Source organism: Salvelinus namaycush, chromosome 3 (assembly GCF_016432855.1).
Source record: "Salvelinus namaycush isolate Seneca chromosome 3, SaNama_1.0, whole genome shotgun sequence".
NCBI lineage: Eukaryota > Metazoa > Chordata > Actinopteri > Salmoniformes > Salmonidae > Salvelinus > Salvelinus namaycush.
Window position 1 is genome coordinate 57,830,904 of NC_052309.1, and position 26,707 is coordinate 57,857,610.

At 41.5% G+C, this 26,707-nt stretch overlaps 2 protein-coding genes across 2 annotated transcripts; both read right to left on the bottom strand.

Annotated features, from left to right (window-relative positions):
- Positions 1 to 310: 310 nt before the first annotated feature.
- prrg2 (proline rich Gla (G-carboxyglutamic acid) 2) lies at positions 311 to 4,416 on the bottom strand. The gene is made up of 6 exons (XM_038989079.1): positions 4,332 to 4,416; positions 2,150 to 2,313; positions 1,982 to 2,015; positions 1,674 to 1,800; positions 1,093 to 1,236; positions 311 to 383 (listed from the first exon to the last, which is right to left on the bottom strand). The coding sequence occupies exons 1-6, from the start codon at positions 4,414 to 4,416 to the stop codon at positions 311 to 313; spliced, it is 627 nt and encodes a 208-aa protein (XP_038845007.1).
- A 5,867-nt stretch (positions 4,417 to 10,283) lies between these two features.
- On the bottom strand, positions 10,284 to 26,413 carry rras (RAS related). Its single transcript, XM_038979724.1, has 6 exons — positions 25,531 to 26,413; positions 25,166 to 25,253; positions 16,518 to 16,620; positions 13,781 to 13,889; positions 13,390 to 13,508; positions 10,284 to 12,574 (listed from the first exon to the last, which is right to left on the bottom strand). The coding sequence occupies exons 1-6, from the start codon at positions 25,615 to 25,617 to the stop codon at positions 12,487 to 12,489; spliced, it is 594 nt and encodes a 197-aa protein (XP_038835652.1). The 5' UTR covers positions 25,618 to 26,413; the 3' UTR covers positions 10,284 to 12,486.
- Positions 26,414 to 26,707: the final 294 nt, after the last annotated feature.

Consider the following 26,707-nt stretch of genomic DNA (forward strand, 5'->3'; position numbering starts at 1 on the left):
ATGCATTTTGCAATCAAGGGATTGCTTCTCTTTCTCACAGGTAACCTCTTAACAAGTCTTCATCCCATTCCCTTAATTTCTCTATCTATAACATCCTTCAGCCTTGCCCCCCTATGAACTCCCCTCGAATAAAAAAAAAATGAAATGCTCTCCTATTATATGGACATATACCATGTCTATTTCAACAACTCACAGGAATTGAAATGTTCACAGCTGTGCTCACTTATAACTGTCCAGAACTCCAATTGAAGCTTGTAACACACACACACTCTACATGAATCCCCCTTTTTAAAATGTCCTTCCCTCCTTTTCACTCAGTGTCCTCAGTATTCACAGTAATCTCAGTATCGTCAGTTGGGTCAGGAGGTGCTGATGGCGCCCCCCTGTGGGAAAAAGAGATAGAAAAAAAGAGAAATAGGTTGTGACATATATGAAAGATGCAGACAGACAGACCTGTGATCTAAAGTACTTTAAAGTACCCCTTAATTCGTTTTTTTGGGGGGGGGGGTATCTGTACTTTACTATTTCTGGCAACTTTTACTGCACCTGGTTATCCATCAATAAAAAATTAAAAAATTGTGCAGTCTGGTTTGCTTAATATAAGGAATTTGAAATTATTTTTACTTTTGATACTTAAGTACATTTTAGCAATTCCATTTACTTTTGATACTTAAGTATATTTAAAACTAAATACTTTCAGACTCAATTAGTATTTTACTGGGTGACTTTTACTTGAGTCATTTTCTATTAAGGTATCTTTACTTTTACTCAAGTATGTCAATTGGGTACTTTTTCCACCACTGAGACAGACACACAGTTGACAGACATGCATATTACACATCGTACACAAAGCTGGAATACATTCACGCACAGTACACATTCTTAAAATGTGGTGGCACATACATACACACCAGTGGAGGCTGCTGAGGGGAGGATGGCTCAATAATGGCTGGAACAGAGTAAATGGAATGGCATCAAACACATAGAAACCATGTGTTTGATACCATTCCACTCCAGCCATTACCATGAGCCCGGCCTCCCTAATTATGGTGCCACCAACCTCCTGTGATACACACACACACACAGGCCTACCCAGAGTAAGGTGGCGGGGGCGCATCATGCTGCCCACTGCGGGTCAGGGCATCGCCGTAGGAGGGCAGTCCTGGAGCGATGATCCCAGCCAGAGGCACTGTCTCTGGGGCAGGCTGGCCATCCACAACCATTCTCACTGGAGCACTGAAACAGATGACATAAAAGTCATACTAGGTTAGGCTACACACAAGTAATGTTGCCCACACACACACACACCAAATAATGGGAAGACTCAGGGTCCATTGTTAATTTCTGAAATATTGTTGCTGCTATGTAGGGCTATCCGGGATTACATAGGCCTATTTTATCATGTTGCTACTACCTTATATAGGCAACTGTAATTAAAAAATAATAAAATACAATGTACTTTATCACATATGTTGCTACAATGTAGGGCTACCAGGGATTACATAGGCCTACTTTATCATATGAAATTTGCTGACAGGTAGGGCAATCAGGCAATAGATGCCTTAGGTTAGGTAGGCTATACTATACAGACTTACACTGTCTGTATAGTATAGCAGTATAGTATAGATCGACCCACTAACATACATAGACACAACACACACACTCAATCTTACCTGCCTGCCGTCCTACCAGCTTTGTTCTTGTAACAGTAGCAGCCCAGCACCGTGGCTATGACAGCAGACACTAGAATAGCCAAGATTCCTGCCACTAGACCCGACACATCCACTCTGGGAGCTGTATCTAAAGAGCCAACACAATAAATACATTTGCAATGTACATTATATTAATATTATAGCCTGTGCGATGATAAATCATCAATGCTAGCATCAACCATAGAAAAACATGAGGACAGTAGTGAGAATGTAAATGTCAACATTGCCTTAGTATAGGTTTATAAAGGGCCCCCCAAAAAATATCTTACTGTGACTGCTGGAATATGTGTCCCAAAATACATTCTGGGGAAAATAGAAAATTAAATTTGTCAATTAATTGAACAAGCTTACAGTATTCTTAATGTGCGTAAATAAAACATAATTTCCAACAGACTTTCATGAAATGTACCAACACATTCACTGCCCCCTTCCCTCACCGTTTTGGATGTGTCCTCAAACACCTCCCTGGCCTCCTCGTAGGTGCACACCTCCTCTATGCACTCCCTCTCAAGGCTGTCTGGCGTCACCATCTCCAGATCCCATTTGTTCCAGAGCAGCGAGCGAGACAGGTACGAGGACGCAGACTGTTGTCCCAGGAACACTGGACCCAGAAAGAGAGAGCAAAAGAGGAGCAGACATCGTGCGAGAGACAGAGAGGGAATAAGACAGACCGAGAGAGAGAGGATATTCATGGGCATGAGATTGAGGTTGATATAATCGCATTGGTGTCAGAGATAGAGACAGAGCCTCTTTCTCACACACACACACTAGCAATCATTTATCACAAGTCTGACTTCGACAGACAAGAGAAAAGTCAGTATTGAATGGATAACCTCACAATCAGATAGAAATAGAAAGAGTGAAGCAAAAGAACAATTGCCTAACACAGTGGTTCCCAAACTTTTTCACTCTTCTATCATTGGGGAACACCCCTTCCCCTACACTGTCCATGACAAACTGGTAACACCCCTCTTGTTGGAGAGAATTTTGCATGTTTCAAACTTATTTCCTGTAATTCTATACATTTTTCCATGGGGTGGTGATTTTTTGGACATTTTAAAGCACATTCTTGCAATTCTACACATTTTGCCATGTGGTGGAGAAAACATTTATCAGTTTTAAAGCAAATTTCCTGCAATTCTACACATTTTGCCATGTCTTGTATGTGTTCATGTGATAACTCAGTGACAAACATTACAACAAAATCAATGGGCTAAAAAAACGTTTCTGACAAGTTATAAATAGCTCTCTAAAGGTCTGCAATGACTGACATGACAATAGGAAAATTGCTGATTCACTATTCACTATGCATTCTACCATTACAACTTTCAAGAGTAAGTTGAAAGCCCAACATAGTTCCTTAATGCCTCACAGCTTGGGAACCACTGGCCTAATATGACCCATCTATCTGATGCTGTCTGGTCAAAAAGAGTATGACATTGTTGCCGCCCGTAGCATTGAACGCAAGGGACGCCAGCAAACATTCGTTCGCCCTTGAAAAAAATGTATGTATAAAACAATAGCAAATCAGCGCTAAGCTAAACTGAGTAAGCTCAACTGTGAATGGTCCTGGCACCAAACAAAAAAAGTGTCAAGGGAAGCCAGTTTGGATTTGGCTTCACACCAATCACTGACAGAAAAATGTGAATTGTTGTCGTTGTCCTCCAGTGGCTAGCTAGCTAAAATTGTCCCTTTCCTAACTTACCCATGGATGGAGAAAGGGATTTGGACTTGTGGTTTAACTTCATTCTCCGTACTGGCCAATGATTATAACAGAGATTCTGATCCAACTATAAATTCATTCATTGTGCCCCTGGTCCGAGAGGATGAAAGTTCAATATGTAGCTAGATGTAGTAGGCTAACATTAACTAGCTGGCTCATTGTTGCCCTTAAAGTTAGCGAGCAAGCATTTTAGCCAGGTAGCCTAGAACAACAAAAACTAAAAATGTGTAGTGTATGACAGAGTCATAGACAATATCATCAACATCAAAGACAGGAGGATGGCATTTCTCTACAAGTAGGGTGAGTCAACATGATTTTTCTACTTGCACGAACACACACACAGAGAGAGAAATCAGAACCATGGACAGCCACATCATATTTAGCTTACGTTGATTTAACTAAATTGTTTTTTGTTATCTTTTAGTTGTCACTGTATTAGACTAAGCATAGGTGATTTGATGATGTTGAAGTTGAAATGGTCCTGGAATAGTGGAGGCAGCTCCTGTTTCTTTGCAACTTGCGGTAACTGTCCGTGGTTCTAAATCAATAGTTGTTTAGTAGTCAGAAAATGTCGGAAACATTAACTTGCTTGACGATGCTGTAGGTCTTGTAACTGTTTGTTACATGCAATATGCTTTGTGGACTTCATCAGACAGAGGTTACTCTCCGGGTTTGTGATGAAACAAAGGTGTGGTTGAATTTATTCTGCCACTGTCTCCTTATTGTCTCGGCCTTAGGCCTATATATCACGGTGGCAAGGCATATGAACTAACAGGTTATACAGCAAACAACACAATTATCACAACACATAGGTTGTAATATGGATTCTTTTTTTCCTGGCTTGGCTTCCCCAGTGATTTTACCCACACACCGCTACTTAACAGATGTGTGTTTACCTTCGTTGTGGCTGTAGACAACTCTGGCCCAAGCCAGAGGAAGCAGCAACAGCATGCCAATACATATCTCTGCCAAGCCTGGCATTTCTCAAGCAGGAGCGACAACTGCAACAAAATGTATTTATTAATTATTGCTCTAAATTAATATCCAATACTCAACACATTATTCTGTGATTTTTTTTTATGTAAAAAGGGCACACACACAACAGAAAAAGGTGATACTGAAAATCAGCCATTTTGTTTGACTATGTCGCCCTCTAGAGGCGCAGGTTAAAACGAAACAAAAGCTACTTTTAGAACGTTTCTATGTAACAAAATTGAATCACATAGGAACTAAAACCTACATCGTAGCGTATCGTAGCCCTACTTATAGTAGGTAGGCCTACTGTCTTATAAATAATAAGGAATATAAATGAATCACATTTTATTTTTCTATTTTAACAAAATATTTGTTCGGTTGCATTGGGAAAAGAGAAAGCTCAATTAACGATAATTAATTAGCATAGCTGTAGTCATATCAATAATAAACAAATGGCCAGTGATGCCAGACCAATAATTTTGGTCGTTTAGCCTAATTCATTAAAACAAGAAAATATTATCCTTACCTTATGCGGTGTTTCCGCCTCAATTTATGAAAAACTGAATATTTAATCCTCTATTTACAACTCACTCACCCAGGCTTTCCTTAACTTAAACAATTACTATGAGCTATTATATGCTAATTCAATTATTGATATTATAAAGTTTTTTTGTGCTAATTTACGACAGGTAAAACATCTACCCAAATGTACCTGTTAGGCAAACACCCTGCCAAAACGTCACATGACATACCTGTTTTACAACATGCCTTATGCTCATGGGGGTGTGAGGGCAGAAAGGGGGAGTTTCCTGAAATTGTGTGCGTGTTTGTGTGAAAGAGAGGAAGAGAGATCAACCAGGATCATATCCCACATGCAAACAGTTGCTATCAAGTCACCTTAGCCTAGTAAGTGCCATGATAAAACTATCATTTTCTGTAAATTAAAACGTTACAGATTTGTTATGTTTACTATTGTAACGCAGTGGCGTGCCGTGGGCCTGGGGCCTGGGCCTTCAGTGAGGTCCTACACAGTCCCACCCGAATTAATCCACCTCTTATTACCATCATTATGATGCCATGGCTCTAGATACTATACATTTAGACAGAAACGCAGTATAACCAGGCGTTGCGTCACCTTGAAATTGACATTTTTATTCAGAGAATTGCAGGGGAAGGGTACAATACAGTACAGTTCAACTAATAGGCAAGAACATAGTCGAGTGCAACAGAGTTATATTAATATTCTTCTTCTATCCATTTCTGGTCCACAAACTTTGAGCTTTAAGTCCAAAAAAAAAAAAAAAATACAGTGTGTTCACTAAACAGCGCATTGTCGCACCCAAAGCAGTTTCACCATGATGATAAAGACACATAACTATTCACTGAAAATAAAAGAAAGAAAACAAATAATTTGCAACATAGGCTATTTGCCATTTTATTTTGTTAATATATAGGCTATTTAATATTAACGAAATAAAATGCGAAACATACATACACATTTAATAAAAAATAAAATGCATTGTATGCCTACTCACCAAAGACTGATTATTTGAACACAAAATCCTTCCTCCTTTCTTTCCTCAAGAAGACTTCAATGACTCTGTTGTACAGTCTATCTGTGCGTTTTAGTTCCACCAATAAGTCCTTTTCTATCGACATGGAGGCTAATGCTGAAAGCCGAGTCTGTCCAGTAGCATTTCTGGAATACGTTTTGATTCGCTTTAAGGCCCGAGAATAACCGCTCGACAGAAGCCGTGGACACAGGGATAGTCACTGTCACACATGCCAATGTGTAAAGTTGCCCCATGTCCTCATTCAGATTTTTCTGCTTAAGGAAATCAAGGAGATCAGAGGGACTTTTCCCTTCAAAATCAGTCATAGCATACATTACAGTCAGTTCTGTTTTTAGCTTGGATAGGTCGAACAGTGTTCCGTGACTCTCTGTTAACTGGAGAAAGCTGTTTGCGGGAATTTTTTCCGGTAGGTCTGAAAGTGCTGGGGGTCCAGGAGGGAGAGAAACATACATTTTTTGTGGTCTTGAAACCTGTTTCGTATCTGGCAAAGAATGTTGTCCAGAATATTGCTGGGGAGTTGTTGGTAGTATGTGCGAGGGTCTCCTTGTGCTGGGCCTCTGCGTGCGCTGGGTGAACTTGAGATGCGCGCTGTGTCATCGTAGATTTGACTGAACCTGCGCCTCTCTCACTCAATTGTGTCACAAAACTCGTTCACCCTTGTCAGGCAGAATTGTACATCCAAAGTTTGTTTCTGTAGAATTCCAAAAAGCACATCCGAATAATTAAAAATCCCATTGAATGTTTCAAGCAAAAAACAAAACTCAAAATCATCCAAACGTGCATTAAATCCATCAGCCATAAGCACAGTATCCCCGTCATGGTAATCATGATGTTCCAGTAAGTGGCTAAACAGCTCCTTTAGGGCAACTCTCTTTTCAAAGACTGCATTGACCAATCTAGATGTATATTGCCACCTCGTTGGTGCAACTTTAGGAAGACGACGCGTGCAGATGTCATCCAGCAGTTGCGTGCGCTTAGGGGATCGTGAGAAAAATGCTGCAAGGCCATTGAGGTTGGCAAAGAAGAGCTTGCATTCTTTAAGCTTTGAGGCTTCTTGAGTCAGTACTAAATTTAGTCGATGTGCATAGCAGTGAATGAATAAGGCCATCGGTGCCCTCTCCTTAACTTTAGCCTGCACCCCATTGAGTCCAGATGCCATGACTGCTGCGCCATCAAAACACTGTGCCACAACTTTATCCAGACTACATTAATTTTCCTCCAAGAAACGGAAAATAAGAGCGGCAATGTCATCAGCTCGCTTGCCGCTTGTCACATCTTCAAATCGGATAAATCGCTCCTTGACTCCTGTGTCCGTCACATAACGCAGGACGAGTGAGAGCTGTGCTGCATTTCCCACATCTGTTGTCTCGTCCACCATAACAGCAACAAAGGGAGCTTTTTTAATCTCCATTTTGATCTCTTCTCCCATCACTTCAGCAATAGCATAAATTAGGTCATTTTGTATTTTGCCTGACGTCCCAATGAACACTTTGTTAGTAGACAGGTGGTATTGTAAATCTGTGTTGCTTTCAGAAAGAAAAGAAAGAAGCTCCACATAGTTCCCTTTGTTTGTGGAGTCAGCACTTTCATCGTGTCCCCTAAATGAAAGTTCCTGTTTACCCAAAAACATGACACAATCAATGAGTCTTTTCAATATTTCCCTATTTTTCTTCACCTTTTCATTGTGCAGCTCCGTTGCCCTGCCCGCTTGTTCGTTGAGCTGTAGATTCACTCGGGTGTCCCCAAAAGTTTTCAAAAGCACCATTGCTTGTAAGTGCCCAGCCGTACTTTGGTGTCTCGTTGTTGCCTTGGTTAGACAACTCCAGTTTGCAAAGCCAGTGTGGCTCCAAACACCAAATCGATCACTTGCAAATAATAGGCATTCCCAGCAGTACAGTTTGCAGTGCTTCTCGGAGCATGTGAGCCATTGATAGCGCTCGTAGTTGGAACTTTGAAAGTGGCGAACGAACCCCTTTCCCGCCTGTGACAGGCTTTGTAGCGTCGGCGTCGGGCGACCTCTCCTTACAATGTCTAACTTTTCTTGAAAAGTTCGTCTTGAGAATGGCGTTATAATTATATCCTCGACCAAATCGATATCTTCTCCTCCTTCCGCCACTGTGGGTTGAAAAAACAGCTTAGTAGTACGCGAATTAATTTGTTTATCAAATTCAGTTTCCTAGTTCTGAGGTTCTGCATAGACCTGCCCATAGGACCTGCCTCTCAATATTGGTAATCCAATCAAAAGACGTGCACGCACTACGCCTGCTAGCTGGCTCCTGTGTAACACTGGAGCCAGCCAGCAGGCGTACAATAGCCAACTCTAAAGCTGATTGGTTGACACTAAATTTTCATTTCCATTCACTTTAAGCTACAAGCGCCCGCACTGTTGATTCTGAAGGCCTGGGGCAGATTTTAGACCCCTGGCAACACATGATGGCTGAATATGATTGGATAAAAGATCTAACATAAAGACCAGCCCTCCAAATCTCAACCTGGGGCTGGAAGCAGTGCAACCAAGAGGAAAGCTATGAAATGAAGAGTATAACTCTTACTCTGGGGAATAATTGAATACATATTTGTGGGAAAATATATATATTTTTAAATTATATTCTGATGATGTTTAGGCCAGCAGAGAAGGCCTTGCTGGCCCTGACGGCCCACCACTGTTGTAACGACATTCAATACTATGCTATAGCCACAGAAAGGGGGCTAAGGTGAGGAATGTATGACCCCTGGGCCCTGTCATTGAAACAGGAGCCTTATCATCCATTCATGGGTATGATGGTAAAAGAGATAACAGCAATATAGACAGCATACATGGTTAATATTTGACATTTACTTCTGCTTGATCACATTTATCAATAAAAGCGGCCCCTAAATGGCATAAGCTGCTCATCAACAGTAACGTTGGGCCCAGCGTTATAAAACAGGGGAAGGCGGTCCACCCACTTGTCCCCCACTGACCTGATTGCAGCAAGCTTGTATCTCTGCCACCGAGCTGGTCTGGTGTCTCGGTTATCGAAGCAGATAATCCTGGAAATAATGTGGATGTTTTCCAGAGACATTGTTGCACAGAAAAGTTCTCTGCCAGTTTCTGCATCCCACAGAGATTCTGTGGATTCCACATTGGATCTGAAAACACCAGCAAGGATAAGAACCCCAAAGTATGCATGTAAATGGTCCATCTCCTATCTCTCTCCAAAAACATGTTTCCCTCCAAATGAGTGCAGTCCAGAATGATTTTCTGGATGGTGTCTGAGATGAACAGTTCAAAAGAAGACTTTATGTCCTGCACACGAGTAACCGCCATCCGCATCGGCCCTGGTTGCATCCTTATCACATTGGCAGCCATGCGGGTGGCTCATTCCTTGGGCAAAAAGACCATTCAATTTCACTATTTTTTGACATCCATATTTCTCCTCCTGCAGGCTGCTGATGGGCTGGTCCTGGGGCTGGCTGCTGAAGGGCTGGTCCTGGGGCTGGCTGAGGGTCAATCTCATCCTCTCCTTCCAACTTACTGTCAGACTCCGAATTGAGAGACAAGATCCTCATATTTCTGAAAATTCTTCATCTTCCAAAGCGGAAGACACTCTTTCCACACTAGCCCCTCTGAACAGAGATTATTTGTGCCATGCTGATTGATTGTGGTAAGAAGCCACACATGCAAAGCTATTTATTTGTTGTGTCCCTCCCCCAATTTGCACCTGGCTGGGGTAGAGTGTGGGAAATACAGATTTTTTTAACAATGTATCGAAATAATGTAATGTAATAACATTGTGTAGTTTCACACACTACAAAGGGTACAGAGTGTGAGAAAAGCGGGAGACAGACAGGTTCTTGGTGTTATGTTGAAACAGCAGTGGACCCAAACACCACATTTTCACCTACACACACCTACACTTGTATTACCCTCGGGTCTAGTGGACCCGAACACCACATATGTAATATAAATGTGCAGGGGGTGCACTCAATGAAAATGTGTTATTTTGCATGTTCTTCACAGAAAATGAGCCAAGGCCAATGAGTCTCAGATTGAAAAAATGAAAATGATACAATTAATTATTTTAGTAAACATTGAAAATTGGTCCACAGACCCAAACACTACAAAAGTGTTAAAGGTATTTTATATATTTGTTTAGCTTTTATTTAAGCATAGAACAATGTTGGAAAAATAGGGAAGATGGAGAGGGAGAATCAAAGGGCAGTGGGCCGGATTCGAACCCATGCCGGCTGTAACCACTGAACCACACAGGCTACCATACATAATATTTTTGAGCATGAACATCAGATAAGCGCATGTTTGAGTAGATTGAATTGTCACAATCCCAATTCAAGCAGTCTTTTATTGATCTGTACATTTACATGCTCCTTTCTTTTCTCATTCATCAGTTTAAAAAAAATCATATTTGACCTCGGCCAAACTGCTTTCCTCTGGCTACTTTCCTGTCACCGAGCGTTCACCAATACTGTTGATGAGAAATAGTCAAGTACAAAAAGTTGAGTGTGTCCAGACAGCCCGCTGCCCTATTTCATTCTGACACATTCTGAGCAAAAACTCAAGATTTGAGTAATAATGTATAAAAAGTGTAACGTGTACAAAAGGTATTTGGTTTATTTCAGTACAAAATACACATGGCGGATACTGGTAGATTACAGGGTGCAAGTTTGATATAGTTTGAGATTCATTGGTATAAGAAAACAAACGGCTTTCTGCTGTTAAAAATAACTACATAACAGATTTAAGTACAATACTTTTTTGTGGCTTATTACACTGCATTAATAGCACTGAGTCAATGCATTATTTTATAATTAGGCAAAGAACAATGTGGGACAAATGTGGATCCAACACGGTTCTATTTCACAAAGAAAATAAGATAGCCAGCTTTGAGAACCAATCATCAATAACTCAAATTATTAATCAAAACATCGCAAATATTTTTAGGGTCAGAGTTTTGAGTCGGATTCAATTCACAAATTTGGTGCAGATTCAGAATCTTTCATAACGTTAGTTGGCTATCCTGCTTTGTGTGAAATATCGCCCAGGGAATAAGGCTAACTGTTAATCATATGTTAATTACATCTATATGAAGGTTTGCAAGACCAGTGCTACATATCCTCTCTAAACAAACAAGTTATTTCATGACAGACAAATGTAGGTTACGGAAGTTAAATCAGGAAGGCTGGTCTGACTGCTCGGTTAACTTCAAGTAAGCATAACACAATTTACTTAGCTTCCTATTGCATGGGCATAGTGGGAATGAACACGAACGTATTATCATCAGCATATCGTCTTCTTTCCTATTAGCCACGTCCGGAATATAATTCACCCATTTACCGTATAGCTTATAAAAGCACCGCACAATACCCATTCCGCATGCTTGCTGTTCAGCCTATGGGCTAACTCTTGCAATTATCACTCATCTCTCTCAACCAATGGGCGTAAATCTTGGGATGTATTCATATGTCAACTTACCCATGTTATCTAACTTTCTGTTTTTCATCAACAGTTGTCGACAGTTGATGCCTTGTCTGAAGCTTTTCAACAGATCTTCATTAGCTGAGACTCATTCATTTAATACAATTCAAAAACAAACTCCTTGATGTACATGGTTGGTAGCGGTGTGACATTTAAACATTTGCAAAGAGCATAACAATAAAAATGACCTACACCTGTATGCATAGACAAAAGTACCTGGACATGCCTAAACATCCACCCAGTCATTTTAAAATAAACAATAGCACTTTAGTGTCAAACTACTTTTGCCTACCAGTTCATATGTTGAAGTTGTGCAAAAAAAAGTATATATTCTGTGGTCATGGATACTACACTGTGAAAAAGTACCAGTCTTTCAAACACATCGTTTCATTCTGCCTCAGCTCTCACTCTTTCCATGCAGTCTTTTAAAAATCTAATTTGTCGATTCAGTTTAACTGGGCTCCTTTCATTTTCTGTTGTAGGAATGAATGATAGCGCCCTCTAGTACCTAAATTATCCGTTCCTTCCAGCAATGTCAAATCAGTGACTTCCATCAGGTTGACCCAATGTAGGAAGCTACCCAAAACACAGTATCTGTGAGATCGCACTCTTTACCATCCCTACTCTTTCTTTCTTCAGTCTGTAGACTCTCGCTCTCTTCTCATCTAGCCCAAGGCCTCTCCCTTTACATCCTCAATAATGAAATAACAATACCGCAAATACAAAAAAAATATATATAAAAAAAGTTTGAAGATGCTAATTTCTAAGTGTGAATGAAACCATTTTAAAAAATGTATCACTCCACCACTTTACCCACCATTGCCGTAAGCAACCTCTCCCACACACATCCCTGCCCAATTCCCCAAACCTCACCATACAGTTTTTTGCATTTCCAAGTGTATATCTCTCCCCTCCCTTGCCAAATCTTCCCATTTCCCTCCAGGTAAGTCAGACAAGACTTGCATCAGTGGTGAGGTGTGAGGGTTTTGGTCTCTGTGACAAGTGCTATGCCATGGGAGGGAGCAGTTAAAGGAGGGTGCAGGGGCAGCCACCGCTCTTCCGTTTTCCTGTGTGGTTTGCAGGTAGAGGGGGACTCTCAGTCTCCTGAAACTTTCTGTGTTTTTAAAAGAAAGAGAAAGAGAGAGCATTGGATACTTCGACTCAGGAGTAGGCTATAATGGACACTAAAATGTCTGTCCCTCAACTCTGCCTCTGGTCACCAACTCTTCTAATCATCTAGCTATAACATGACCTATTATAAAGTAGCTTACAGCTTTCTAGCTGTTAGCTAGCTGTTAACGTTACCTTATAGCTTTCTAGCTGTTAGCTAGCTGTTAACGTTACCTTACAGCTTTCTAGCTGTTAGCTAGCTGTTAACGTTACCTTACAGCTTTCTAGCTGTTAGCTAGCTGTTAACGTTACCTTACAGCTTTCTAGCTGTTAGCTAGCTGTTAACGTTACCTTACAGCTTTCTAGCTGTTAGCTAGCTGTTAACGTTACCTTACAGCTTTCTAGCTGTTAGCTAGCTGTTAACGTTACCTTACAGCTTTCTAGCTGTTAGCTAGCTGTTAACGTTACCTTACAGCTTTCTAGCTGTTAGCTAGCTGTTAACGTTACCTTACAGCTTTCTAGCTGTTAGCTAGCTGTTAACGTTACCTTACAGCTTTCTAGCTGTTAGCTAGCTGTTAACGTTACCTTACAGCTTTCTAGCTGTTAGCTAGCTGTTAACATTACCTTACAGCTTTCTAGCTGTTAGCTAGCTGTTAACGTTACCTTACAGCTTTCTAGCTGTTAGCTAGCTGTTAACGTTACCTTACAGCTTTCTAGCTGTTAGCTAGCTGTTAACGTTACCTTATAGCTTTCTAGCTGTTAGCTAGCTGTTAACGTTACCTTATAGCTTTCTAGCTGTTAGCTAGCTGTTAACGTTACCTTATAGCTCGCACGACCTCCAGGAAGGCTTCGTCTACATTGTGGCGGTTCTTAGCCGAGGCCTCCATGTAATGGATCCTGTTCTCTCTGGCAAAGCCCTGGGCCTCCTCTCTGGAGATCTACAGACAGGACAGAGAGAGAGGTACATGCACTCAGGTTAAAAAGCACCTGCCAGGCCAGCAGCAGTTTCATTTCCTTATTCCGGTAAACTGAGTAAGAGTAAGGTGGTGGTATTAGATCTAGCCAAAGAAACACTTGTAGCCACTCGCCACCTGTTGGCAACTCAAAAGTATTTGAGGCCTGAGAATTTGAACCAGTAGGATCTAAATTGACATTATTATAGCTAGCAGAAGATCTCCTTTAACATGACATTGAGAGTGAGAGCCAGTACCACTCTCGACTGGTCCAGGTCAGCCTTGTTCCCCACCAGCACCATGGGGAAGTCATCCCGGTCCTTCACTCTCAGTATCTGGGTGTGGAACTTGTGGATCTCATTGTAACTGAAAAAAGGGAAGGAAAGTGGCCGAAACGAGAAGAAATTAGGAACTGATCATAAGTGCTTCATGTCCTTAAAAAAGGTGCAATCCATTAGTTCAATTTACTGTTAAAAAAAGAAAAAAAAGCAGCCTTGTGGAGGACTGTCAGGTGAGACTCTTTGCAAGTATATATGCCCCTTACAGCAAAGAGGCATATTCATTGGCATAAATCCAACTACTTAGTTGTTTTATTGTATACTCTTATTTTAAATGTACAAAGACAACAGCACAGTGACAAACATGACAACAAACAATAGAAGTGAGAGGGGTAGACTGGGTCCTACCAGGACCCAAAAGGACACCCATCGAGCCCTACCAAAGCAAGCCAGGCATCCTGTATAATCTGGCAGGAGTCAAGTCTTGGGGGGGGGGGGGGGGGGGGTACAGTTCATAAATAAATACGGACAATTGTTATATTAGGCTATGCTCTAAGGTTTACATATGTTCTTAGAATGTGAACTCTGTTTAGGTGCAATTGCACCAATTCAACTCATAGAGAACTACTACAGCAGCTCATTATGCTGCCTGTATTTGACACCATGTCATGAATGCAACTCTTATGAGAGGTGAACGCCTATAACAAGTCTCACTTCCCCTAGTTACTGTAGCATCACTCTGTGATTAGTGTTGCACAGCCGCAATCAGAAAACACAGTATAGTGTAATACTGACCATGGCTTGAACGCCTCGACACTTGTCGGAAGGAATGAATGATCACGTGTACTGCGTTTGCGTCGCAAATAGGGATGTTAACGGTTAACCGTTAAATCGGTTAGTTGCCGAAAATTCATTTGACAAGTCATGCTTATCAGTCTATAGCAGGGATCACCAATTTTATCTTGAGTGGATGGTCAGGGGGACAGAACATAATAAAACATTACAAAAGTTAGACTGCAAATTGATCACAAGAAGCCAAAACAGATATGTTTGACTAAAAGAATCATTTCAAACCTTGATTACATTTGGGAACATTGCCCTGCGTAGGGTGCCGTCTTTTGGATGGGAAGTTAAACGCGTGTCCTGACTCTGTGGTTATTCAAAATCCCATGGCGCTTATTGTAAAAGTAGGGGTGTTCACCTCAGTGTCATAGCAAAATGTTCTACCTGGCAACACGCCATCATGGCCACCTAATCATCCCCCTCATTCCTAATTGGCATATATCAATCCTCACCTCGCCACCTGATGTGTAGTGAGAGTTCTTGTACAAAAATGGTCACCGTGCATCACTGAGGTGGGTGAGGTGAGTTTCCCCCTACTATATAAAGCACTTTGAGTACCTCAGTTGGTAGAAAAGTGCTATATAAATCCAATCAATTATTATTATTTGAATACGATCACATATGTCTCTCTATAATGCAAGGGAATAGATTTGCAAAATTAAAAATCACTTGGAGCTGATTTCCTGGTGTTTTTACAGTCTTATGTCAAACAATGAAAATTCAATTTTTTTAATGTATTTTTTTGCTCAGAAAACTTGGTGGTGCACAAATAAAACCACCCACAGGCCAAATTCAGGCCGCCAGTAAAGGAACCCGGGTGTATAGGTTACTTTGCATCATTTTTCTACATTGAAATTGCCGCATGTGTATTTTCATTAGTCGTCACGCATTCTATTTATTACAAGTGCACAGCATACAGAGAGCCTACTTTGAGGAGAGGAATAGCCTACCAGACAGCGCGAGAGTAACTCCTCAAAAAGCCTGTAGGCTACTGGAGTGAAACCTGCTTTTGTGAGACCACTCAATGTGCAAAAAAAAAAAACATTTCTAAATGCAACCGCGTGTTAAAAACGTGTGGCCATGATTAAAAAGGAGCTATTTCTCAATCTCAACTTGTAAAGCCTCCCATTCGCCATAAGTTCTTAGTGAAAAATGCCCGGTTCTTGTATGCATGCATGGTATCAGAGAGGAAGAGGCGAAGCGCCAAAATCTGTCCAATGCATTTCTATGGGATTATTTTGGGCCTAAGCTTGTCGCCTGCCTTCCTGGCTTGGGACAACTCCCCTTGTTAAAACAGAAACATCTCGTCATTATATACATATGTTTTTATTTGTCTAGTTAAATCAGTGCCTGGACTTGTTAATATACATACAGACGGACACCCCTCCATGTTGCTGGTGTGGTGAAGATACTGCTTTTGTAGTCAGATTCCTTTACACCCAACCGCCTAGCAGAAACCTGTATTATAGTAATTATGGCAATGATGTACTACACGTTCAGCTTTTAAATTACCTTTCGAATATTTACCTGATATCTTGGTTTTAGTTTATTTCTGGCTTCTGTTGGTCATGTCATTTTACTGTTTGGAAAAATGTAACCGTTCGTTGACCGGTTAATGAGGGTCAGTTAGTCGGCAGCTAAATTTACCAAAATGTGCATCCCTAATCAAACCGTGACGTTGCCTTCCTGAAACCTTGAGTACTGTAGCCCTGACAAATGCTTTAGCTCTGAGGACTTCAAAGTATGTTGTGTAGTTGGGAACAATGGTTTGAATCTACAGTTTGCCTGTGACTTGAGATAAACTGTGTACATGCATCCACCCAAACAGACACACACACACACACACACACACACACACATACACAATTCTTACCTGCCAGTGTCATTCAGAGCGAACACCAGCAAGAAGCCTTCTCCTGAGCGCATGTACTGCTCCCTCATTGCCCCAAACTCCTCCTGACCTGCTGTGTCCAAGACTGACACACACACAAAGAGATTCAGATGTACATGCACAGGGATGAATATGGATAGTGACATACAGTGCATTCGGAAAGTATTCAGACCTTTAACATTTTGTGTTCCTCAATCTACACACAATACACCATAATGACAAAGCAAAAACAGATTTTTTTTGTCCTGTTGGAAGGTGAACCTTCGCCCCATTCTGAGGTCCAAAGCAGGTTTTCATCTAGGATCTCTGCACTTTGCTCCATTCATCTTTCCCTTGATCCTGACTAGTCTCCCAGTCCCTGCTGCTGAAAAACATCCCCACAGAGCATGATGCTGCCACCACCACGCTTCACCGTAGTGCCAGGTTTCCTCCAGATGTAACGCTTGGCATTCAGGCCAAAGAGTTCAATCTTGGTTTCATCAGACCAAAGAATCTTGTTTTTCATGGTCAGAGTCCTTTAGGTGCCTTTTGGCAAACTCCAAGCAGGCTGTCATGTGCCTTTTACTGAGGAGTGGCTTCCATCTGGCCACTCTACCATAAAGACCTGAATGGTGGAGTGCTGCATGGTTGTATTTCTGGAAGGTTCTCCCATCTCCACAGAGGAACTCTAGAGCTTGGTCAAAGTGATCATCGGGTTCTTGGTCACCTCCCTGACCAAGGCCCTTCTCCCCCGATTGCTCAGTTTGGTCGGTCGGCCAGCTCTAGGAAGAGTTTTGGTGGTTCCAAACTTCTTCCATTTAGGAATGATGGAGACCACTGTGTTCTTGGGGACCTTCAATGCTGCAGAGATTTTTGGTACTCTTCCCCAGATATGTGCCTCGACACAAACCTGTCATCTCGGAACTCTATGTACAATTCCTTCGACCTCATGGCTTGGTTTTTGCTCTGACATGCACTGTCAACTGTGGGACCTTATATAGACAGGTGTGCCTCTTACCAAATCATGTCCAATCAATTTACCACAGGTGGTCTCCAATCAAGTTGAAGAAACATCAAGGATGATCAATGGAAACAGGATGCACCTGAGCTCAATTTCAAGTCTAATAGCAAAGGGTCTGAATATTTATAAGGTATTTCGGTTTTAAAAAACATTTAATACATTTGCATAAATTACTAAAACCTGTTTTTGCTTTGTCATAATGGGGTATTGTGTGTAGATTGATGAAGAAACAAAATAATTTAATATATTTTAGAATAAGGCTGTAATATAACAAAATGTGGAAAAAGTCAGGGGGTTTGAATACTTTCCGAATGCACTGTAGATGCAACATAGTAAAAAATGCAGAAGGGGTGCAGGGAAGGCTCACTGACAAGCACAACCCCCCCCCCCCCCCCCCCCCCCCCCCCCCCCCCCCCCTTTGTGCCAGTAGAAATTACACTTTGACTCAGATTTTCACTTTAAAATGTATGCCAAACAAAAGCCATTGATTTCAAAGTTCAAACAATACAACTCTATGCACAATTTACACAGAACATTTCACAAAAACACATTCACTAAAAGAACTGTGCGGATGCAAAGTTTCTAAAACAACTATGGTAAATCGGTTTTATTATAAGACCACGTTTTCCAAAAACTGTTAAATATCTGCTCCCAATTAAGATTCAAAGATGTCTGCTGAAAGAGTGGGGTGTCAAGTTATGACAGGACACTGAGTTTAAAATAAAAGTATTTTGGTTATTGAACTACAGTAGAAGTGGATTTACATGTTTTAAATTGAACCTTTACTTAACTAGGCAAGTCAGTTAAGAACAAATTCTTATTTACAATGACGGCCTACACCGGCCAAACTCGGACGACGCTGGGCCAATTGTGCGGCACCCTATTGAACTCCCAATCATGGCTGGTTGTGATGCAGTGCCTTAGACCGCTGATCTGTACTATACAGAAATACATAATTATGGATATAAATATAATTCTCTTCATAATGATGTATCCTGAACCATTCAGAGGTGTGAGGAACAAATATAGAACAAAGTGAGGATAAAACAACAGAAGAGGACATAGAGCGACAAAGAACAGCTCAAAAGAGGAAGAGCTTGCGTGCAGTGGTGGAAAAAGTACCCAATTGACATACTTGAGTAAAAGTAAAGATACCTTAATAGAAAATGACTCAAGTAAAAGTGAAAGTCATCTAGTAAAATACTACTTGAGTAAAGTCTAAAAGTATTTGGGTTTTAAATATACTTAAGTATCAAAAGTAAATGTAATTGCTAATATACGCAAGTAAAAATCATTTCAAATTCCTTATATTAAGCAAACACAGCTCAATTTACGTAAAAAAAATAAAACGTATAGAGTGCCCCTGGCTCTCTCCAACACTGACATAATTTACAAACGAGGCGTTCATGTTTAGTGAATCCGCCAGATCAGAGGCAGTAGGGATGACCAGGACCAGAAAAAAAAATTCAATTTCACGCACTTATCATTAACACCCCGTTCATGATAAGTGCGTGAAATTGAATTTTTTTCCTGTCCTGCTAAGCATTCAAAATGTAACGAGTACTCTTGGGTGTCAGGAAAAATGTATGGAGTAAAAAGTACATTATTTAAAAGTAGTCCGAAATATAAATAGTAAAGTACAGATACCCCCAAAAACTACTTATGTAGTACTTTCAAGTATATTTACTTAAGTACTTTACACCACTGCTTGCATGAGTGATTCCCGTAGCTGCAAGCCAAAGCTAATTTGGTGATTTTCGAAAGGATCTTTGGTTTGTAAGTGTAGTGCTCTGAACCAGGCTTGGATTTTGTTTCGGCAGAGCGACATTCGATGAACATTAAATATAATTTAGATTTTTGCAACTTAAAAAGCCAACTCTTCCTCTGTTTACACCACCCCTCGCTACCGCATAGATCAGAACCCCACTGGACCGATCACAGTGGTGGAGAATTCAGGCACCAGAAGTGGTGACAAATTGTTAAAATGGTTGGCTACGTGCACCATTGCACAAAAGGAAAGCACAGACCTCGGTGCCCCAGTCGCCAACGGACTTCTCCCTGTTTTAACTGTTATATGGGAGGCCGTGCCGAGGGATTCTGGACCTCGCCAAGGAGGCGTGGGAAGCCCAGCTGTGTCCCCACATAACTGATTGAGCATGTCATCCTAATACGAGAACGGATGGCCGCGGTGTAGCCAATAGTGGAGGAACACATGGAGAGCGCGCAGCAAGCGCAACAAAGAGCCTGCAACAGCACTGCCCAGACCCAAAGTTTTAATGTAGGAGATAAGGTACTCCTTTTAATTCCGACAGCGGAACATCGGCGCTTAGTGCACTTGAGGGGTCCATACGAAGTAATGGCAAGAGTATCCCCTGTAAACTACAGTTAGGCAGCCAGGTAGGAGAAAACCTGAACAGCCATACCACATCAACCTTGAATACAACGAGAGAAATTAAGATGTGATGTTCTGCTCCCTACCCGCAGCCCAACAAGATCAACCCCCGCTAGAGATGCAGGTAGTGAAGTCGCTGACACACCAGCTAGAGCACGACTTACGGGCCCTAGTGGTCTGACATCGGGAAGTATTCTCTTCCCTCACAGGGAATACAAATCTCATCCAGCATCATATATACACAGAGCCAGGCAAGAGTGAACTTAAGGCCTTACAGAATCCATGCTGCGGGACAAACAATAGTCAGAGGTGGTGAGAGATGCTGGGTTGGGGAGTTGGAGGCGTCTCACAGTGCCTGGTCAAGTCTGTTCTAGTTCTGAAGCCAGACGTAGCGGTGAAATTCTGTAATCTGTAACGACTTCCGAAGCCTGAACAACATCTCCAAAATCGAATCCAATGCCCAGGGTAGATGAGCTGATAGAACGATTGGGAAAGGCAAGCTACATAACTACGCTAGATCTCACAAAAGGCTATTGGCAGGTGCCTCTGGCCACAGAAGACAGGGAGAAAAAGGCGCTCTACGCCAGATGGACTTTTCCATTAAGTGAAATTACTCATCGGGTTTCATGGTGAGGCCGCCACGTCACAGAGGTTAATGGACCAGCTACTCAGACCCCACCAAGCCTACGTGGCCACTTACATCGACGACATGGTGATCCATAGTGAAGAATGGGAGACACACCTACAACGGGTACGGGCCGTGCTGGGGAGCCTAAGGAGAGCAGGCTTGACAGCTAACCCTAAGAAATGCAGGTTCGGGTTAAGTGAGGCAGAATATCTGGGGTACACTATTGGGAGTGGTGTCATACACCCCCAGACAAAGAAAGTGGAGGCTATCCGGGAGTGGCGAACGCCGGTGCGTAAAAAGTAGGTGATCCTTCTTAGGGCTCACAAGTTACTATCGGCGCTTTATACCCAACTATGTCTTTATAGCCGCTCCATTGTCCAACCTGACCAAGAAAGACCTACCCACACAGGTGAGATGGACTCAAGCAGCAGAGATAGCTTTCCAAAAGCTAAAAGAAGCCCTGTTCTCAAAACCAGGACTAAGAGCACCAGACTTTGGACTTCATTGTGAAGACGGACGCCTATGTCGTCAGCATCGGAGCAGTGCTCTCCCAGGGAGTGGGAAAGGTCAAACACCCAATAGACTACATCAGCTGTAAGCTCTCAGAGAGGGAAAATAAATATGCCACAGTTGACCGAGAAGGGCTGGCTATAAAATGGGCACTCACCTACCTCAGATATTATCTGTTGGGAAGAAAATTCTCTCGTGACTGATCATGCGCACTCACCTGGATGGCAAGAAACAAAGAGAATAACAGCAGGGTATCTAGATGGTTCTTGAGCTTGCAACCCTGTAACTTCTCCATCATCCACAGATCCGGGGTCCATCACGGAAATGCATGAGCGCTATCCCGCCGCGACGCAGTGGATTTTGTTTCCCCTTTCTTGAACCGGCCGAGTGCCATTCGGGGAACATTAAATATATCATTTAGATTTTTGCAACTTACAAAGCCAACTCTTTCTCCGTTTACACCAGCCCTCGCTACCGCATAGATCGGAACTCCACTGAACCGATCACAGTACACAAAAAGTAGAAATATTCAATATCCTTATTTTGCATAGTTGGGTATTATCTGGATTATCCTACACACTGGGTATTATTCTAATGAGCCAGACCAGACCAAATCTGAACCAACCATAGACGTCTATGTTTCTCAAGTTTGGACATTACGGTACAGCACAGTAGAGTACAGTAGATATGTTCAGTACGGTATACAGTACTCTAGTGTGCTCTGCTGTACTAACTTTTCTTTACTGTACTGTCAGAACTTGTGAAACATAGACTTCTATGATTCGTTCAGATTTGGTCTGGCCAGGGTGGACTGACCAAATTTCAATTACTTTTCAACATCCATAAAGGTCCGATGTCAGTTGGTGTTCAGTGGTTGAGGATGCTTGTTACAGTATATGGAAAGATGGCCCCAACCATCCTCCCCTCAATACGGTGCAGTCGTCCTGTCCCCTTTGTGTATCCATATAACACTCTGGTAGGTTGTAGTAATGCTGTAAAGTTGGTTACCAACCGCGATATTAAGTCCAAAATAAGAAGCCCGAGGAAGGAGGAGAGATGACGAGAAAGGAATTTGGTTTACTGTTTTATCTGTGGACTAATTGTCAGAGTAGAGGACCTTGTGCATTTCAGGTAAAATAACAACCTAATGTTTATATCCCAGGACAAATTAGCTAGCAACAGCAAGCTAGCTAGCTAAATTGCCATGAATGGTTAATGCTTTTCGACCTGTCCCCAAATTAATATAATTGGTTCAGAGTTTGTTTTGATATATCAACCTGCGTGTCCTGATCGCTTCTGGTGTGGGTGAACAAAATCAACATGCGTGCGATGGCGGACGTACACGCAAGCCCAGTTTGGTCAGCATGTAAGAGTTGTGAGAGGTGACATTAACTGTAGAGAGAAAGAAGAGTGTGGCAGAAAGATAGAGAGGGAGAGCAAGGGGTTGTCCAGACTGTTTATACAGTCTTGCTTTGACCACCAGACAACAGAAAGAGAAATAAAACAGTTGAGAAATAAAACATGAGCTGAAGATAACAGTATGCCAGTGGAAGGGAGGACAGTAGCAGGTGACCCAACTGTGGACCCAAATGTCCCGTGTGGCTCAGTTGGTAGAGCATGGCGCTTGCAACGCCAGGATTGTGGGTTTGATTCCCACGGGGGACCAGTATGGGAAAGGATAAAGAACATCTGCTAAATGATTAAAATGTAAAAGGTTTGTGACTTCTATGACTTCCCATTTTAGCCAATTCAATCTCAGTAATTCCGTTACTGATTGTTCGGATTTGGTAACAGAATTACAAGTTTAAACAAACTTGATAGCAGTAAAACCCATATAACTAATTATTAGGTCTACCTTTGCTTGTTACTTACAGTGGGGAGAACAAGTATTTGATAACCTGTAAACTCGGCAGTGTTTCCTACTTACAAAGCATGTAGACATTGTATGATTTTTAAGTAATTAATTTGCATTTTATTGCATGACATAGTTATTTGATACATCAGAAAAGCAGAACTTAATATTTGGTACAGAAACCTTTGTTTGCAATTACAGAGATCATGCATTTCCTGTAGTTCTTGACCAGGTTTGCACACACTGCAGCAGGGATTTTGGCCCACTCCTCCATACAGACCTTCTCCAGATCCTTCAGGTTTCGGGGCTGTCGCTGGGCAATACGGACTTTCAGCTCCCTCCAAAGATTTTCTATTGGGTTCAGGTCTGGAGACTGGCTAGGCCACTCCAGGACCTTGAGATGCTTCTTACGGAGCCACCCCTTAGTTGCCCTGGCTGTGTGTATCGGGTCGTTGTCATGCTGGAAGACCCAGCCACAACCCATCTTCAATGCTCTTACTGAGGGAAGGAGGTTGTTGGCCAAGCTCTCGCGATACATGGCCCCAACCATCCTCCCCTCAATACGGTGCAGTCGTCCTGTCCCCTTTGCAGAAAAGCATCCCCAAAGAATGATGTTTCCACCTCCATGCTTCACGATTGGGATGGTGTTATACTCATCCTTCTTCTTCCTCCAAACACGGCGAGTGGAGTTTAGACCAAAAAGCTCTATTTTTGTCTCATCAGACCACATGATCTTCTCCCATTCCTCCTCTCGATCATCCAGATGGTCATTGGCAAGCTTCAGACGGGCCTGGACATGCTCTGGCTTGAGCAGGGGGAACCTTGCGTGCGCTGCAGGATTTTAATCCATGACGGCGTAGTGTGTTACTAATGGTTTTCTTTGAGACTGTGGTCCCAGCTCTCTTCAGGTCATTGACCAGGTCCTGCCGTGTAGTTCTGGGCTGATCCCTCACCTTCCTTATGATCATTGATGCCCCACGAGGTGAGATCTTGCATGTAGCCCCAGACCGAGGGTGATTGACCGTCATCTTGAACTTCTTCCATTTTCTAATAATTGCGCCAACAGTTGTTGCCTTCTCACCAAGCTGCTTGCCTATTGTCCTGTAGCCCATCCCAGCCTTGTGCAGGTCTACAATTTTATCCCTGATGTCCTTACACAGCTCTCTGGTCTTGGCCATTGTGGAAAGGTTGGAGTCTGTTTGATTGAGTGTGTGGACAGGTGTCTTTTATACAGGTAACGAGTTCAAACAAGTGCAGTTAATACAGGTAACGAGTTCAAACAGGTGCAGTTAATACAGGTAATGAGTGGAGAACAGGAGGGCTTCTTAAAGAAAAACTAACAGGTATGTGAGAGCCGGAATTCTTACTGGTTGGTAGGTTATCAAATACTTATGTCATGCAATAAAATGCAAATTAATTACTTAAAAATCATACAATGTGATTTTCTGGATTTTTGTTTTAGATTCCGTCTCTCACAGTTGAAGTGTACCTATGATAAAAAAATGACAGACCTCTACATGCTTCATAAGTAGGAAAACCTGCAAAATCGGCAGTGTATCAAATACTTGTTCTCCACACTGTATGTGAACTTTCATTATCCTCCTTAGAAAATATTTTAAAGATATGTGGGTTTCTGGTAACAGAATTACAAGACAAGGCAAATAATTTATCGTGAACTAAATATAAGTGTTGATATTAGTTGGCAGGGGTCTTTACTTCAACATTATTGGGTTTTGATTTATCAATAATACCTTAAACAAAAAATCTGGTAGATGTTGTTTAAGACCCCTTTTCCATCTGTTCGACCAGAAATCAAAGCCTTGATTATTCCTCATTTTTAGGATGGAAAATAGTTAAATGTATGTCTTCATTATAAGAAAATTGACTTAGCTTTCATTTGAAACTCAATTTGACATGCTCCTATTAACTTCACATTGGTCTTCATGGGATCTTTTAGATGTAAATGCCCAGGGTTAACTGACTCGACAGAGGCCAACAGGCCATAGTACACTTACATATTGCTATATCCCTTGAATATGAACACAGAAACACTTTTTCTATGGCATAGTGAAAAGACTACACCTTGGCTTAGAGCATCAACATCTGCCAACTACAAGTTATAACAGAGCAGATGTGGGTGAATCATACAGACATACAGGCTCGCTCACTCACTCACTGGCTCAAGTAGTTTACGCTTTCCCTCTATTCTTGGAGCAAAGAACGTCAGTAAACCTACAGTATGACTTACTGTCTAATCGTGTCTCTTTCCCATCCACTATGCATATTTTGGTGTAGGAGTCCTCGATGGTGGGATCATAATCCGATACAAAGTATGACTGCGAAAGAGATAGGAGAGCATGGGTGAATACTGTGTGTATTTGTTGTCTGGTAAAATTCGCGATTATCGCTTTGGTGGTTATGAGGAAAGAAATGTTTTTAACCAAATAGCCTACACAGCCAGACAGAGAATAGTTTACACTATTTGGCCTATATGGGTTAATATGCACATATTCAATTACCACTACAACATACTCGTCATGTCAGAAGATATGACAAATTCGAGACAAACAACACACAGTTGACAATGTTCAAACAGTTGGGGGATTCTCTCACCTGAATGAATTGTATGGTCAAGGCGCTTTTCCCCACACCGCCCCCGCCCACGACGACCAGTTTGAATCTCTCCTCCTCAGCAGACATTATTAGTTTCGTAAAATACTTAACGGTTGTCTATTTTTTGAAAAACAAAATGATAAAACTGACTAGCTGATATGATCTATTGATGACGTGTAATTTTGTAATCCGCAGGGAAAAAATGAAAGTCCACTTCAACGATTGAGCAAACGACTTTTATCAAAGTAGCTCAAAGAAAAATCCGAGAAGGAAGCAGAGTTGGGTTTTTACCTCGGTGTTACGCCAATATATTTAACTTGAATTACCTACGATAGGTTATAAATATCTCAAATATAAAAATGTATAGTTCGTTTTCTGGTACTATTTCATAACATTGAAAAGCTTACGGTTTTAGTCTGGCCCAGTGTTGTAAACTATAAACAAAAGTAGTCTAACCCCAATAGAGTTTCGTATCACTGCTCCTAAAATGTATAAATCGCTACATAACCCGGTAAAATAGAAATAAAGTATTATTGTTAAAAATCTAACGGTTTATCGGCCTATCTCTCATAATTTTTGTCGGGTGAAAAGCCTTCCGCACCCGCCTCAAGTAAATTAGGTTATCGATGCCAACTTTGACTCCAGAAGAAGAAAAAATATGAGCTCGATTATCAACTATCCCGTCAAACTTCAACACGCTTGTCTAACTTTCATTATCTCTAGATTGATTCATCTACATATCTCTGCAGGAGCATTAAATAACAGATTTTGTGATATCTAAGTTACTGGGTTTTTCTTGGCGATGTCTTCATTTTTTCCTCGTCTTCACCGACTTATTTTTTCATCGCTCCAAGGCAACTTTTTTTTCTCAACCAAGAAGGGTTTCTCGAAATCTCATGCGTATGTAAAAATAGGCGTGTCTTAACGACACTGTTTCCTAATTGTATAAATTCTCACGCTTCTCCCTCTTTTCATTAATTAACAAAGGCTCTATTCGAATGAGATACATTCTAAAATGTTTATTTAATCAACACTGCACGTCTATTCATTAAACTGAAACAATATGGTTTAACCAGATTTTAAATGAGTGAACCATAGTATTCACACATTATGTGTACTACATTACGTGTACTACCTTATTTGGCCATTGAGCCCAGTTGTATGTAGGTCTAGTCAT

Excerpts from the sequence above, each read along its gene's own strand:
- prrg2 (XM_038989079.1), bottom strand. The coding sequence starts at position 4,416 with ATGCCAGGCTTGGCAGAGATATGTATTGGCATGCTGTTGCTGCTTCCT. Across the intron at positions 2,016-2,149 it reads TTGAGGACACATCCAAAACG|AATGTATTTTGGGACACATA; the intron begins GTGAGGGAAGGG and ends TATTTTCCCCAG. Across the intron at positions 1,237-1,673 it reads GCTGGTAGGACGGCAGGCAG|TGCTCCAGTGAGAATGGTTG; the intron begins GTAAGATTGAGT and ends CATCTGTTTCAG.
- rras (XM_038979724.1), bottom strand. The coding sequence starts at position 25,617 with ATGTCTGCTGAGGAGGAGAGATTCAAACTGGTCGTCGTGGGCGGGGGC. Across the intron at positions 25,254-25,530 it reads TGACCATACAATTCATTCAG|TCATACTTTGTATCGGATTA; the intron begins GTGAGAGAATCC and ends TCTCTTTCGCAG. Across the intron at positions 16,621-25,165 it reads GAAAGAGACACGATTAGACA|TCTTGGACACAGCAGGTCAG; the intron begins GTAAGTCATACT and ends TGTGTGTGTCAG.